This window comes from Ovis aries, chromosome 13, assembly GCF_016772045.2.
Source record: "Ovis aries strain OAR_USU_Benz2616 breed Rambouillet chromosome 13, ARS-UI_Ramb_v3.0, whole genome shotgun sequence".
NCBI lineage: Eukaryota > Metazoa > Chordata > Mammalia > Artiodactyla > Bovidae > Ovis > Ovis aries.
The window spans coordinates 48,874,786-48,890,608 of NC_056066.1; the positions used below are offsets into that span (position 1 = coordinate 48,874,786).

The 15,823-nt window shown below is 44.3% G+C and overlaps 1 protein-coding gene across 1 annotated transcript; it reads left to right on the forward strand.

Annotated features, from left to right (window-relative positions):
- Window positions 1-2,528: 2,528 nt before the first annotated feature.
- Window positions 2,529-15,076, forward strand: BMP2 (bone morphogenetic protein 2). Its single transcript, XM_004014353.5, has 3 exons — window positions 2,529-3,675; window positions 4,860-5,209; window positions 13,108-15,076. Exons 2-3 carry the CDS (start codon window positions 4,867-4,869, stop codon window positions 13,950-13,952), a joined length of 1,188 nt encoding a protein of 395 aa, XP_004014402.1. The 5' UTR covers window positions 2,529-3,675; window positions 4,860-4,866; the 3' UTR covers window positions 13,953-15,076.
- The last annotated feature ends 747 nt before the right edge of the window (window positions 15,077-15,823 follow it).

Below are 15,823 nucleotides of genomic sequence, written 5' to 3' on the forward strand. Positions count from 1 at the left end.
TTTTCACGTAACTTCCAGGTCCCCTTTGAGGAAGCTGACTTTGCAACTACCATCACTTTGCCCAAAAAGAACCCCCACCCCGATCTCACCACACCCCACATCTGGCAGATAAACTAAATTTAATACACTCAGAAAGAAAGAATCTCACTTTATGGGCTAAAAAATTTGTAATGAACCTTTGAAAAAGGTAGCATTGGCCATAGCTAGCGGCAAGCAATATTTTCAAGGGAAACAGATACTGTCAGCTCAAACTAGTAATCCTGCATTTTGAGTTGCAGGTGGGAAGGTGACTGTTCACAAAGAGATTAAAAAGAAGTTGCCTCCATTTAGAGTTATTGTTTTTGAACTATTCCTGATGCCTGGAAAATGGGTAGGTATGATCATTCTGAACTTTGCACCCCAAATCAGTCTCTGGAGATTATTTATTCATGTTTACTTATGTATTTACTTATTTATTCGCTTCTTTCTCCCAAGTGTTCAAACTCATTTTCACCACAAGAGGGCAGCCATCTCTAAAAAACAACCAGAGAGCCTGGCTCTTAGGGGAAACAGGGCCAACATTTAGGAAGTTGTGCTTGGGAAAGGCAGCCCCATGTAATCAGGTATCACACATATAAGAGATTCTGTGATGGGCAACACTGAATTGGATAGAGTATCCAGAAGTGCCAATTTTCCCTGTTTTTCTTGATGATCAAAGATTATTTCACAAACTGACAAAGCTCCCAAGTTCTGAAGGGCTACAGCTGTGAGACATCCTTGATGTCAACACCAGAGATTTATTTTTCATCCTCACTTGAGGCATGTTCAATAGCTGTCAACTTTCTCCTCCTCTTTAGAAGCTACACACTGATTTAGGTTTCATATAAGTTTTGTTTTGTTTTTTAAATCTCACTGATGACAGAAACAATTGTTAACTCCTCAGACTTGGTAGGGAAGGAAATAGTTTCAAAAGCACAATAAACATTTGTGACATAAAGTGCCTGTGAAGAGAATACGTTCTCTTGCCAACTTGTTTGGTGTCCAAAGATTCAGAGTGGCAATCAGCTTTCATAGAGTTTCATTTTCAGGGGAAAATAAAAAAGCACCATGTTCCTGAATATTTTGTACCCCCCCCCCCCTCATTTATTTTCCTGGTAGGCAGGCTTCCTCAGAAATACCTTATTTGACCTTTATACTTTCAGAAACAGCTAGGGCCTAATTCCCCCTCTGTGGGTTGCTAATCCGATTTACGTGAGCGGAACCTACAATTATTTTAGCTTCCCAACTGAAAAAATAATACACATGGATAATAGATTGCTATGAGCTCTTGCTTCAGACTTTTTCTGCTCTACAGGCTGAAGGTTCTGTGCAGGCGAGCTTGATTTTGTCCATCTGGCCTTTTCCAAAACTTTTCTGCTTTTGGCTTTTGGGATTGTTTGGGTAAACTGGTTGAGCGATGGATGGGCGATCCTGGGATACTGGAAAGGACAGAAAGCCTTGGCTTTGGGGCTTGTGGTACAGCAGATTTGGGGACTGTCTCAGCTGAGGAAAACAAGTCACTTGACCACATGTCACAGACCTGCCGCTGGGATCTGGTGGAAGTGGGTGGGGCAGAAGGTTCTAAGGTCTCAGACCAGAGCTGTTCCGTCCCCTCGGCTCACACTGTGCCATTATTTTACCTTCCTCTGCAGTTGCTAATGGCCTGCCCCTGAGCTAGGAGAGATAAATATAAGGCATGAAGTGATTTCTACAGTAAAAAGAAAAAATCCCTCTCATCCTCTCTTCATACACACACACACACACTCTCCATGTTGCTCATGTCACGAATAGCAGAAAGAAATCCATTTCACACAGACAAAGTTATAGAAACATGTGCTTTGGTAGCACAAAGTTACGTATACGGATATATTTATAGACACACACGTGTATATTTGTGTATTACACATATATTTATTGGAATAAAAGAGCGCATTTATATAAATAAATTTACATATGTGAATGCATATGTCTGTGAATGCTAAAGTGTAAGTTACACGCAAATCCAATCTCTAGTTTTCTTTTAATTCTCCTCTCACCTCGGTTAAAACACAGAAGAGTGTACCCCACGCCTATGCCAAGATGCTTTGAAACTTGGTTGAGTTCTTCTCTAATCGTCTATTACGGAGTATCTTCAAACTGAAAGCTAAATAACGGGCCAGGAGGGGAAATAAGGTCCGACCTGGCATTCGTCGGGATTTCGTCCTGGTAGTCCCAGCCAGGGCCAGGCGCTCCGACGGATCTCCCCTTTGAGGGCAGGGGCTGGAGGCACGAGCGCCCCCCCGGCGGCCGCGGATCCCCGCCCTCGGCCCCACCCCACCGCGGCTGCCCCGGCTGCCCGGCTAGCCGTCCACACCCCTGCACACTGCTCCCGCCCGCTCGGGGATCCCCGGCGAGCCGCGCCACCGAGGGGGAGGGTGTTCGGCCTGGGCCGGGAGGGAGACGGCAGGCGGCGTCCCCTTTAAAAGCCGCGAGCGCCGCGCCACGGCGCCGCCACCGCCGCCGTCGCCGCCAGAGTCCTCGCCCCGCCGCGCCGCGCTGCGCCCGGCTCGCGCTGCGCCCGCCGCTCTTCTTCCCACACCCTACCCGAGATTGGCAGCTGCCGCCAGACATCAGCCGCCGCAGGCTCCGCCGCCCACCGAACTAGCTCGGGGCGAGCGCCTCGCGGATTACTGGGGACTCAGAGGCACCCGAGCCCGCAGACCCCGCGCGGGTTAGAGCGCCCGGCAGTGCGCGCCGCTGCGCCGTGGCCTCGGCTGACCGGGCCGCGCCGGAGCCGAAGACCGGCGCGCTGAGCCCGAGCGCCGCGATGCCGACCACCTCCCACCGGAGCTCGGGGACCTGGAACGCGCCGACCGAGGTGTGATCGGACCCCAGGCTGGCCACAAAGGGTACAGTGGCTTGGCCTGGGGGCGAAGAGACCGAGGAGAGAGTGCAGCCACCCGCCTCGGCGGCCCGATACTCGGCTCGACTCGCCGGAGAATGTGCCCGAGGACGCCGGAGCGCCGGAGCCGCGGTGGTTTCAACTGGCTAGCGCTAATGGGGGTGCGCTGGAGGAAGGCAGAGTGATGCGGGGGGGCAACTCGCCTGGCACGGAGATCGCCGCTGCGCCCTTCCCCGGACCCGGCGTCGCCCAGGATGGCTGGCCCGAGCCATGGGCCGCGGCGGAGTTAGCGCCGAGCGCCCAACCCTCGTCCCGAGAGTCCCGGAGCCGGCCCGGCGCGGGGCCACGCGTCCCGCGGGCGCTGGTTCCTAAGGACGACGACAGCACCAGCTTTTCCTTTCTCCCTTCCCTTCCCTGCTCTGCACTCCTCCCCCTGCCCGCTGTTGTTGTGTGTCAGCACTTGGCTGGAGACTTCTTGAACTTGCAGGGAAAATAACTTGCGCTCTCCACTTCGCCCCGGTGCCTCTGCCCCAGCGGACCAGCCTCACCGCCTGCGAACCCCGCCGCCCCTGCCACTTCTCCGCCGGGCCCTACCCGAGACGCCGTTCCCTGCGTGCTGGGAGGGACTGCCTGGCCGGCACCCGGGAGAAGGAAGAGGCGAAGGAAGGGAACCCGGTCCCCGCGCCAGGTCCTTCAGCCAGAGCTTTTTCCATGTGGAGACTCTTTCAATGGACGTGTCCCCGCGTGCTTCTTAGACGGTCTGCGGTCTCCTAAAGGTGACAACGTGGGCCGGGGCTGGGGGTGGGCGCGGGTCTCCCGCGGCCGCAGCAGCTGAGCCCCTCCCGGGGCCAGGCCTGGCGGGACGTAAACAGAACAGGTCCACGTGCACCGAGCCGCTGAGGGGATACCCACATCCTACCGCCCCTGGCGACCTTAGGCTTTGCCCTCCTGGCTCGCACTCTTCCGCCCCTCCTCCCTCCCTCTCTTCGGGATTTTATTAGGGCTGTTAACACATGGATGATTTTTTTTTTTTTTTTTAAGTCAAAGAAGTCCCTTCTAGAGGGTGGCCCGTGGATTTCACCCGTTAGCTGCCAACCTATACGTCCTGCCGTTTTAACTTCAAGTTTCTCCCGGAGAACTCTCTCTACTCAGAGCCGCGTCCCATTTAGGAAAATATTATACGCTGGGATTCTCTCGGGTTTTTGTTGTTGTTGTTGTTTTGTTTTCTTTTTTACCAGGAATGCAAGGGGGGGCAGTTATTTCGTGCCACCTTGAACTGACACGTGAATTAATAGATATTAGCCATCTACCTAATAGGAAGATACTTGTGTATATTTACTGCATAGGAGGGGGCGAGGGGAGGGGGGATGGAGTAGCCTGCCCTGACATTTCTGAGGTTAGGTTCGGGTCACAGGTTGCGAGTGATTTCGGAAGTTGTGTCCTTGAGTTTACTGGCTCTGGAAGTTACAGACCCTGTGTGTATCAGGAAGTTCTATACAGTGCCTGTAAGGAAGTCACATGCACCATTTGTGAGTGTTTATATGCAAGTGAGCGCTGTGTGTTTGGGTTAGGTTAGGGTACGGAGGAATGTGAGACTAAGCGGTGGTTTTCCCAGGTTCCCTATACAGTTGTCAGCGTGAGTGTCGCAGGAAAAAAAAAAAAAAAAGTGACAGTCACTGACGCAGCGTGGGGTGGGGTGGGGTTGGGTGGGGTGGGGGGCAAATCTTGACGGGTTGAGAATGGGATGGGAGCGGGGAAAACCCATCTGGCTCAGGAACTAGGTGTTTTTCCATTCTCCCAAACGTTTGAGCTTCAGCTCCTCTTAAGTATCCCCGCGAGTGTTGTCAGCCAGGTGGGCACCCTGGAGGAGGAGGCAAATGGACGGAGCGGGAGCCCGCGGGGGCGGAAGGGGTGAGGGCTGGGCGGGAAACTCCGTGACTAATGTCGGCCCTGTCCGCAGGTCGACCATGGTGGCCGGGACCCGCTGTCTTCTAGCGTTGCTGCTTCCCCAGGTCCTCCTGGGCGGCGCGGCCGGCCTCATTCCCGAGCTGGGCCGGAGGAAGTTCGCGGCGTCTGCTGGCCGCTCCTCATCCCAGCCTTCGGACGAAGTCCTGAGCGAGTTCGAGTTGCGGCTGCTCAGCATGTTCGGCCTGAAGCAGAGACCCACCCCCAGCAGGGACGCCGTGGTGCCCCCCTACATGCTGGACTTGTACCGCCAGCACTCGGGCCAACCCGGTGCGCCCGCCCCGGACCACCGGCTGGAGAGGGCAGCCAGCCTCGCCAACACAGTGCGCAGCTTTCACCACGAAGGTGAGGCGCGGGGCCGGAGCTTGGGGGCGGAGACGGGGGCGGGGAGTCGTACGGCAAAGCGCCCCGCCGTGGGCAGACTGCAGGCATCCCTGGCAGGGCAGCTTGGCCCGGGCGCTGCAGACATTTCCCTGTTTGTAAGAACCTTTCAGAACCTGGCTTTCACGCACTGCCTGTGTGGCGGGAGAGCCAGGGATTCCCTTTCGGTAAATCGGCACTCTTTTCCTGGCTTGGAGCCAGAAGAGCGACTCCTCCTCCAGGAACTGGAGAGAAATCAAATGATGGGGAAGATGAGGGCAAAAGGCATGCCCCTAGACTGCGAAACGTGTAAGAATTCCTTAGGAGAAGAATGAGAAGGAGGGGGGCAGATTGGGATCTCTTCATGTCTGTTTGGAAGCCTTTGCTCTATAAATCTGCTTCTCTTGCTTAAGCCAGGGTTTTAGGCATGACAGCGCCAAGGGCAAAATTTTCAGAGATAGTATTGAAAAATCAAAGCCCAGGGCCCCAAAGTCTTTCTAATTTACAGTAGATCTGGGCCGGGTTTGGAAGATTTCAAATCCCTATCTAATCCTCGTGGGAGATCAATTCCCCAATCAATCTTACTGTTTCCACAATGACTTTCTTGTCTTCTGCTTAAATCTGAGATGAACTTCCTAACAGAGACAAGGCTAGCCTTCAGATGAAAGCTTTTGCAGCAGCTAGCTGCTTGTTTTCCTTTTAGTGCATTGAAATGTGATTTTTTTTTTTTTCATTTATGATACTGGATGTGGTTTTTCTAAGGTAGGGTATTTCTGCTTGTTTCATCAGAAAGGCATCTAGTGGATTTGAAATGTCTTAGAGCAACTTTTGAGATCTGTTATACCCAAGTTCTTAGGGCAATTACTCAAAAATACGTTCCACTGCAATTCTTTTTTTTACACTTTTAAATGCTCCTTTGGCTTAACACATTCTAAACAGAGCCCAGGTTCCTTCAAGTTCTAGAGGAGGATCCAAAGTTGTATATCACAGAGCAGCCACTTGTAGAATATTGGAGAACTAGGATATAGTTCCCTTTTTCTTACCTTGCCCTGCCGAGGTGGTTGGTTTCAAGTGGAAATCTGTGCTCTGATATAAGCAAATCAGTAGTGTCACAGCCAGGCATTTTCTCCCAGTGTGGAAGACTTACACTGTGAGAACAGCAGTTGATAGTGGGAAGGGGTTGTAAAGGCAGATTACATTACTTCATCAAGGCAGCTATACCTAATGAAGGGGACATTGAATTGATAATCAGTTCGTTTCTAAGTGAGATGCTCTCTGCTAGCAGAAATTAGGTTTGGAAGGAAGAAAGGTCTCATGTTACTCCTTCATGTTTCATCTACTGAAAGCACAAGTTGTCTGTTGTCATGTAGAAATGTTTTTGTTCATGTCCATTCTATCATCATCACCTTGGAGTGATTATAGGTCCAGCTCATCATTCCCAACTGATGCTGATTAGATTTGTTTTTCTGGATAGAAAAGTAATACAAATTGCTATTTTGGCTACCTCTCCTGGAGATATAGCAAGGAAATCATTCTTTATTTTTAAGGCCAAGAAGGTACTGTGTGTCTCTTGGAACTTAAAAAGAAGATAGATCATTTAAAACATCTGACACCTAAAAATACTCAGTTGCATGACGATCCCATCAGTGAAGTCTCCATATTTCTCCTTCCTCTTGAAGTGCCTTGACCAAATCTAAACAAGCAAACTTAATATAGTGCATTATTTTAACTTAAATAGCATACTTGAGCTTATAAGTCAGAGTTTATGTCTTTAAACATGTTAAGTGTTATGTGCCAAATAGTACAGAAGTTACCAACTTGCTTAAAATCAATTTGTAATAACTTCAGATTTTAATGCAATTAGATGATAGAAAAAAGCTATGTAATGTTTGCCCCAAATTTTAACAAACCCATTTCTTTTCTTGTTATGACTAGCATATAATCAGTATGCTACAAATTGCCCTTCTTTTGAAGACCAGTTCATTTTTGTATAACCCAGAATTTGGTTTTTGTAAATATTCTTGTTTATAAAACATCCATGCGTGACACTAAAAAGTCTTTTAATAAACATGTGATTAAGGCTTAGGGTTTAAGAGCAGAATTTGGTTCCTAGAGTCTTCATAGGTGTTTATTTATTAAGGAACCAAAGGATCTGATTACAAGAATTACCTGTTGGTTTTATTTGTGGGCAGGATCTGGGTGATTTGCTGAAATACAAGACAAGCAATATCATGGTGGCATTCTTTCAACCAGTGTGAGAAGATAATAGATCCGCATCATAGGTGCTCAGACACAGAAATGATCAGTTATCATTTCTCCTATTAAGCTTTCTCTAGTACTTTCTACAGTGGCTTTTATTTGGGAGAGTCCAAGTACTGCAAAACATTTTCTTTTTTCAAAGTTGTTAAAAAGTACTTCAGTCTCATAGGCCTTTCAGAACTGCCACTGAGGATAAAAAAATCACTTCTTTTAACTGGAAAATATTCTATGCTTTGCTTACAGTTAAAAGCACATTGAAACTGGTTGACTTCATTGGCCCTGCAAAAAAATCTTTATTCTTTCCTGTCAGATTGGAATATGGAAGGACCACATGCTTGCTCTCCAGACTCTGAAGACACAGTTTTCTTTTTGCCTGAAATAACTGAATTATTTGCCTCTATGACTAAAGCTTTGAATTAAAGATTAACCTTCTTTCTACAAATGTAATTTTCCTGAAAATACCCAATTAAAAGGAAAGTTCAGGAAACAACTACTGCCCTGTGAAGGAACACTGATTCCCAGTTTGAACACAAATTCCCAGTACAACCAAAGGATTTGGGCACATATACCCACCAAACCAGTGTTCACCTGGCGAGGCTTCCCAGGTGTCCCCAGGTATTTCAGTGTCAATAGGAAAGGCTCCCTTTATGTGGAACAGGCATTCTGTTGGGAAATGCTCATAGATGGAGCCTTTGGTGCCCAGAGAGTTCTTGCACTAATATTTTGCATGCTTTTTCTTTTTGAGTGGTTCTTCTCTGTTCCCTGATGATCCCTCCTCATTGAGCCATTTTGTCCTTTTTTTTTTTAAAGACTTGACCTTTTGTATCTTTCACCAGGTAGGCAACTTATAATAAGAGGACCCTGGATCATTCCACAGGTGTTGGAGTTAAGGGTGTGCAGAGGCCAAATCAGAGTTAGTGAATGTGACCATGTTCTCTCTTTTAGCTGCCATCTCCTTTGTTGTCTTTAATTTTTAACTGACTCATTTGAACCTTTTGTATTTAATCTTTTTTTCTCCTTGACGCATTAATTTTCTCCCTTTCTCTCTCTCTCTTTATCTATCTATATATCTATATCTATATATAGAGAGATATAGATATTCTCTAATCATTATTTTATATTTTGGACATGATTTTTTTTTTATTCTCCACTACTTTAATTTTATTTCAGGACAATAACTTCCAACCTTACTGACTAGCTAGAACATTTGCAGGTTTTCATTGTTGTTTTCTTAATGGACATTTTTTATTCAAAGATTGTTGCAAAATTCTCAAAACGTAATGACAACTCACTTTTTGCTAAAACTCATCATACTGTAGGAGAAAAAGACAGCCACAGAATATCAGTGGTTCCAAACAAGATCTGCATGTCCCAGTGCCTGCCACTTTACTTTTCTGCTTATTTAGTTCTGTCTGCTTCCTTCATCATTTCTATTCATTTAACTGGGACAGAACTCACCCTGTGGATATATTTGTATTAAATATAAATCTGCCTCTGTTGGTTTTGACTTTTGCTTGAGTTTTTGACTCCTCCCCCATGTTAGATGGTGCCATCTAGTGGCCAGAAACCTGGGGCCTACAGTAGGCTCAACTGCATAGCTATGCACTGTGACCGTAGGAAAGTCACATAACCTCTCTGAGCTCCACTTATTTCATTTACAAAATGGAGCTAGTAACAGTTTCTCTCTAATTGATCTGTCATAAGGTAATTCATATTACCTTGGTAATTCATATTCTTCCCTGGTCTAGGGAAGAGGAAGTCAAAATGAGCCTAGGCTAGCTGTGGGAATTCAGTCTTATCTTTGGATTATTTTGATATAGATGAATAATTGACAGTGTAGATGATTAAGTTAGAACTTTGCTTTTGGGAGAGAGGTTGAATGTCATTTTTACCTTATTTTCTCTTACTTTCCCACATTTTTGCGGCCATAGCTCCATTTATTTGATTAAGAATTTAGAAGTTCAGGGACTCACATCTAAAATAGTCTGGAATCCTCAGATCCCTTGGCAAGTGCAGCTTATTCAATAAAGATTATTTACATATACCTCAGAGAAATGTACATTGCCTTCTTAGGTAAGTACTCCGTTATTTTCAGAATCCCCAGGCTTGATGTGCTGATTTGTAACTTTACTTCATTTCAAAAAGTTCAGATATTTTTCTACCTTCTAGAAAAAAATCATGTTCCCTTGCAGATCAAAAGAAGAGGGTGCCCTAACTTTGGTCAGTTTTCCTGGGTTTGGGAATTCCTGTGACCTTCTGACGTATCTCTGTGACCAGAGTCTGTAGTCAGGGGCCTTGTTGTAGAGGCCTTTGAATTAAGAAGGGATAGTGGTCCGGTTGGAGAAGGAAATGGCAACCCACTCCAGTGTTCTTGCCTGGAGAATCCCAGGGATGGGGGAGCCTGGTGGGCTGCCGTCTATGGGGTCGCACAGTCAGACACAACTGAAGTGACTTAGCAGCAGCAGCAGTGGTCCGGTAGGGATTAGGTTGACTGAGATGAAGCTGCAAAATTGGAGAAAGATCTTCACATTACTAGATAATTAATAGTATAAGTTTTTTCCTTTGCTAAGTGAGTCTTTTGCCACTTATTAATACCTCCAATGAGATTTTGGAGCACCTGATATTGCCTTTTAATAGGTTAAATCCAGTTGAATTGTGGGAGTTTTATATAATTCAGTAATACATTGGTCTTTTGGAGGGTTATTGTTCTATTTGGGCTTCCCAGGTAGCTCAAGGTAAAGAGTCTGCCTGCCAATGCAGGAGACACCAGTTGGATCCCTTGGTTGTCAAGGTCCCCGGGAGGAGGAAATGTCAATCTACTCCAGTATTCTCATCTGGGGAATCCCATGGGCAGAGGAGCCTGGTAGACTACAGTTCATGGGGATGCAAAGAGCTGGATATGACTGAGCATGCATTCATTATTGTTCTATTTAATGCCTCTTTTATACCCATCCTCCTTTTTTCATTTACTTGTTTCTCATGCTTACCTGAGAGATTGTTCATCTTCTTCCTGGCTGTGTGTGTTATTTCTCTGGGCTTGTTTGTCAATACAGGTGTTCCACAAAGGCCCCGGATAATGTGCCTTTCCTTCCCCTCTTTAAGAAGAGCCAGAAACTCTTATGTGTTCTGAGATCAGCGAAGTCAGTTGCCTGGGGCCAGGTCTGGCTTTGGGTCATTGTGTCTAGAGGACACTGCTCATTTTTACATCACTGCTGTTTTCTCTGGTAGCTTCTCTGCAGAAAGTGGAAACATCAGAGGGCTCCTGAATTGCAGGGGGATAAACACAATCCTTGATATTGGAGGAGGGCTCTCGTTGATTGGTGGGAGGGTTATTTTAAAATAGTGCCTGGTCTGAAGTACCATTAGCCAGGCAGCAGAGTTTAGAGCTCTCCCAAAGGTAGCCCTACAGGTGTGGGTTCAGTTCAGTTCAGTTGCTCATTCGTGTCCGACTCTTTGCGACCCCATGAATCACAGCACGCCAGGCCTCCCTGTCCATCACCAACTCCTGGAGTTCACTCAGACTCACGTCCATCGAGTCAGTGATGCCATCCAGCCATCTCATCCTCTGTCGTCCCCTTCTCCTCCTGCCCCCAATCCCTCCCAGCATCAGAGTCTTTTCCAATGAGTCAACTCTTCGCATGAGGTGGCCAGAGTACTGGAGTTTCAGCTTTAGCATCATTCCTTCCAAAGAAATCCCAGGGCTGATCTCCTTCAGAATGGACTGGTTGGATCTCCTTGCAGTCCAAGAGACTCTCAAGAGTCTTCTCCAACACCACAGTTCAAAAGCAAGTGTGGGTTAGTCTATGTCTAAGGAGAGGAGCTTTAGATCTACTCATCCATGGCTTCAACTCTTAACTCCTTGGCCAACACTAATGGTTCTTCTGTTCATCTTTATATTATTTAACAAAAAAGGCACTTTGTTTCTGACAACTTATACTTGAACATGAAAAGCATTCTTTAAAACCTTTAGGCTCAAAGGGCAGTTCCCCCAGCTTCCAGCATTCCCTCCCCTGGGAGCTGCTGGAAATACTGAATCTCAGGCCCCACCCCAGACTCACCAGTTGAATCAGAATCTGCATTTGAAGAGTTAAGGTGTCCTAGGTGATTTGCAAGAAGGTTAAAGTTTCCAAGCATACCATTAAAACATTCCTCCATAATTTAGTGTAAACCACCCCTGTTGACCTTAGCTTGCAGTAATGACTGTTGCTTTGATGATGAAGGTTTATAAGGTAGAACCTTTGAGGAAATGATCTGATTATTCTTTGCTAAGATATCTAGATTTTGTGAACAATGAATAGCTATTTGGCTTAGGAGAAATACAACCATAAAATTAATGAAAAATGATTTCCTCTTATGGTGATGACATGGAACTATGGCTAAATTGATTTTGCTGGCACTCAGGTTGGATCCTGAATGAAGCAGGTAAAATTTGGTGACAGTGAAATGACAGGATGTGGTAAAGCTAGAAGAAAGTAAACCCAAATATCTCAAAATTCCAGTGCTATTCACTATTAATTTAATAATAATGTGTACTTTTTATGAATTGCAGACTAAACATTCAAGGTGCTATGTTACATTGTTTGTTCAAAAAGCAGTACTTAAAATTGAAATTCTAGAATTTTAAATCAGGAAGAATTTTCTACATATAGCCCACTTAAATGACTATTTTAAAATAATGATATTAGATACAAAATGATTATTCTGTATTTAGATTATCTCTTACATCATGAATATCATAATGACATTTCTGTAGATTTTCATAAATTTAGCAGGAGGTTTGTCTGTATCCTGTAGCCTATTATTGGGTGTGTGTTTGTTTTGTTTTGTTTTAAGATAAATGAATTATAAATAGAAGAGAATCATTTTTTCCCCAAAAACATCTGAAGTGAGATTTTTATTTTTGAGGTCATAAGGAGGTTAGAGAACAGACAAAGTTGGGACGTTAACTTCTCTTGAAATTGTCCAGCCTTAACTACTACAGTGTCCTAGTTCCACCCTTACGTTTCCAAAGAAGCAGATCCCTTGTAAATGCCTTTGTTTCTTGACTTTTGAGTAAAATAGTAGGGTGTACTTTGCAAAATGTCATCGTTGATGTTGAGTTTCAAAGTCTTTAATTAGGAAACTGAAATCTGTATATCGAGATTTGTAAATCATCTAAATTGCAGAGTAATGTTTTAGAATACCGCTTAAGGGATTGACATTAAAGCCTTTTTCTTTTTAAGAAATGCAATAATTTCCTCAAATCCTCACTCATTAGGCCTCTACTAACTACAGTGCTGACTTTTTTTTTTTTTTGCCCTAAAGTCTGTGAATTCCAAAGAAATGCTTCACCATTCCCCCCATTATTATAGCCACCTGGAAGCAGTATTCACATATTAGGTTTTTTAAAAAATGACAATGAATTGTGAAATTTTGTTTCTTGGTGTGTATATTGACATAAATGTACGGAAAAGGGAGGATCGTTTCTTTATCTAAAGGGGAAATTGTAATTTTCTGGTTGCAGACGTTACATGGGTTGAATCAAACCCTGAAGTGATGTTTATAAATCCTTATATACAATCAGACTGTCTTACTTGCCTTACTGAACACTTTTTCTTTTTTTCCACTTTTTCATATCAAATTAGAATCTTTGGAAGAACTGCCGGAAATGAGTGGGAAAACAACCCGGCGATTCTTCTTTAATTTAACTTCTATCCCCACTGAGGAGTTTATCACCTCAGCAGAACTTCAGGTCTTTCGGAAACATATGCCCGAAGCTTTGGAAAACAATAGCAGTTTCCATCACCGAATTAATATTTATGAAATTATAAAACCTGCCACAGCTAACTCCAAGTTCCCTGTGACCAGACTTTTGGACACCAGGTTGGTGACTCAGAATGCCAGTAGGTGGGAGAGCTTCGATGTCACCCCCGCCGTGATGAGGTGGACCGCCCAGGGGCTCACCAACCATGGTTTCGTGGTGGAGGTAGCCCACCCAGAGGACAGCCATGGGGCCTCCAAGAGGCATGTGCGGATTAGCAGGTCTTTGCACCAAGATGAGCACAGCTGGTCACAGATAAGGCCCTTGCTTGTCACTTTTGGCCACGATGGGAAAGGACACCCTCTCCACAGAAGAGAAAAGCGGCAAGCAAAACACAAACAGCGGAAACGCCTCAAGTCCAGCTGTAAGAGACACCCTTTATACGTGGACTTCAGTGATGTGGGGTGGAATGACTGGATCGTTGCGCCGCCTGGGTATCATGCCTTTTACTGCCACGGGGAGTGCCCTTTTCCCCTGGCTGATCACCTGAACTCCACGAATCATGCCATTGTCCAAACTTTGGTCAACTCAGTTAACTCTAAGATTCCCAAGGCATGCTGTGTCCCAACAGAGCTCAGCGCCATCTCCATGCTGTACCTTGATGAGAATGAGAAGGTGGTATTAAAGAACTATCAGGACATGGTTGTCGAGGGTTGTGGGTGTCGTTAGCACAGCAAAATAAAATATAAATATATATATATATTAGAAAAACAGCAAAAAAATCAAGTTGACACTTTAATATTTCCCAATGAAGACTTTATTTATGGAATGGAATGGAGAGAAAAAAAACACAGCTATTTTGAAAATATATTTATATCTACAAAAAGAAGTTGGGAAAACAAATATTTTAATCAGAGAATTATTCCTTAAAGATTTTAAAATGTATTTAGTTGTACATTTTATATGGGTTCAGCCCCAGCACATGAAGTATAATGGTCAGATTTATTTTGTATTTATTTACTATTATAACCACTTTTTAGGAAAAATAGCTAATTTGTATTTATATGTAATCAAAGGAAGTATTGGGTTTGTACATAATTTTCCAAAAATTGTAGTTGTTTTTCATTTGTGTGTATTTAAGATGAAAAGTCTACATGGAAGGTTACTCTGGCAAAGTGCTTAGCACATTTGCTTTTTTTTGCAGTGCTACTGTTAAGGTCACAAGTTCAAGTCCAGGAAAAAAAAAAAAAAAGTGGATAATCCACTCTGCTGACTTTCAAGATTATTATATTATTCAGTTCTCAGGAATGTTGCAGAGTGGTTGTCCAGTCCGTGAGAATTTACATCCTTATTAGGTGGAATATTTGGATAAGAACCAGACATTACTGATCTAATATAGAAACCCTTCCCCTAACCCTTAATTTTCAGAAAGAGTAAAGCAAGACCAATAGAAATAATTAGGAAAACGATGAACCTACAGGAAAGTGAATGATGGTTTGTTGTTCTTTCCTAAACTAATGACCCCTTCAAAGGAGCTGGACTGGCCAAAGTATTAAATAAAATATAAGATTTCTTCATTATTGATATTGTGATCATGTATATTTAAAATTGATATCTAGTGGCCCTCGTGAAGAGTTGGAAATCAATTTGTATTTCACTTTTACCTCACCTGGGAGCTCTTTATGCTCAGAAGGACTCAATTTTCTAACTTTGCCCCCCACACAGCAAAATTGTTTTCTGCCTACCCCAGTTCTCTGTTCCATCAGCTTGTTTTTCTTTCTAAGGTTATGTGTTTAAACACATTTCTCCAAATGTTAAACCCATTTCAGACAATAAATATCAAAGTTCTTTCATTTCATTCTATAAAGACCAACCTGCAAGAGAAACGGTGCATGTGTACAGTGTTCACAAAGTTTCCTTACATTTGCTTCATTTTTGCTTCTGAGGCTACTCATTTTGGAGGGAGGTAGGAAGAGGCAAGGAGCTGTTGGAAATTTGCAAACAGGTCATGGGCTAATTCTTAGGAATTGATCAGTGTTTTAGTATTGTACATGCACTTCTTTGGAGCAGGATGATTTAAGAGAAAACCAATGCTACAAAGTAGGCAAAACCTGGGGAACCTAAGATAAAGTTTCAGAGATGATATCCCATGCAACTGAGGCAATGATGCCAAAAAATTAGAAAGGGAAAGTGTCTAACATCAGCTTCTACAAGGTCATCTGCCAACTGGACTGAAGCCCAAGCAAAATGAAGTCAAATTAGGCCACTCAGAATGAACATTTACAAAGGACAGGGGTTCTGTGTTCTGGGTTGAAATCAGACCCCAGGAAGGGTTGGATGGGTATGCTTATATGGCCAAGGGTCCCACCACACCTCATAATTTCACTTGAAGTATTTTAAGGTCAATTTCTAGGACTTTGTGTCACCTCTGGTCCTACTGTGATTGATAAGGTCTTGTTCTAATTTCCTTTCGTAGCTCTGCCTTGGGATTGGCCAAACAAAAGAGTATATTAGTAAAGGAACACTGTCATCATCAGATTCTTCTCAGGAATTAACCTGTGATGAGCATGTTACATTTTGGATTATGTTTTGGGTATGAT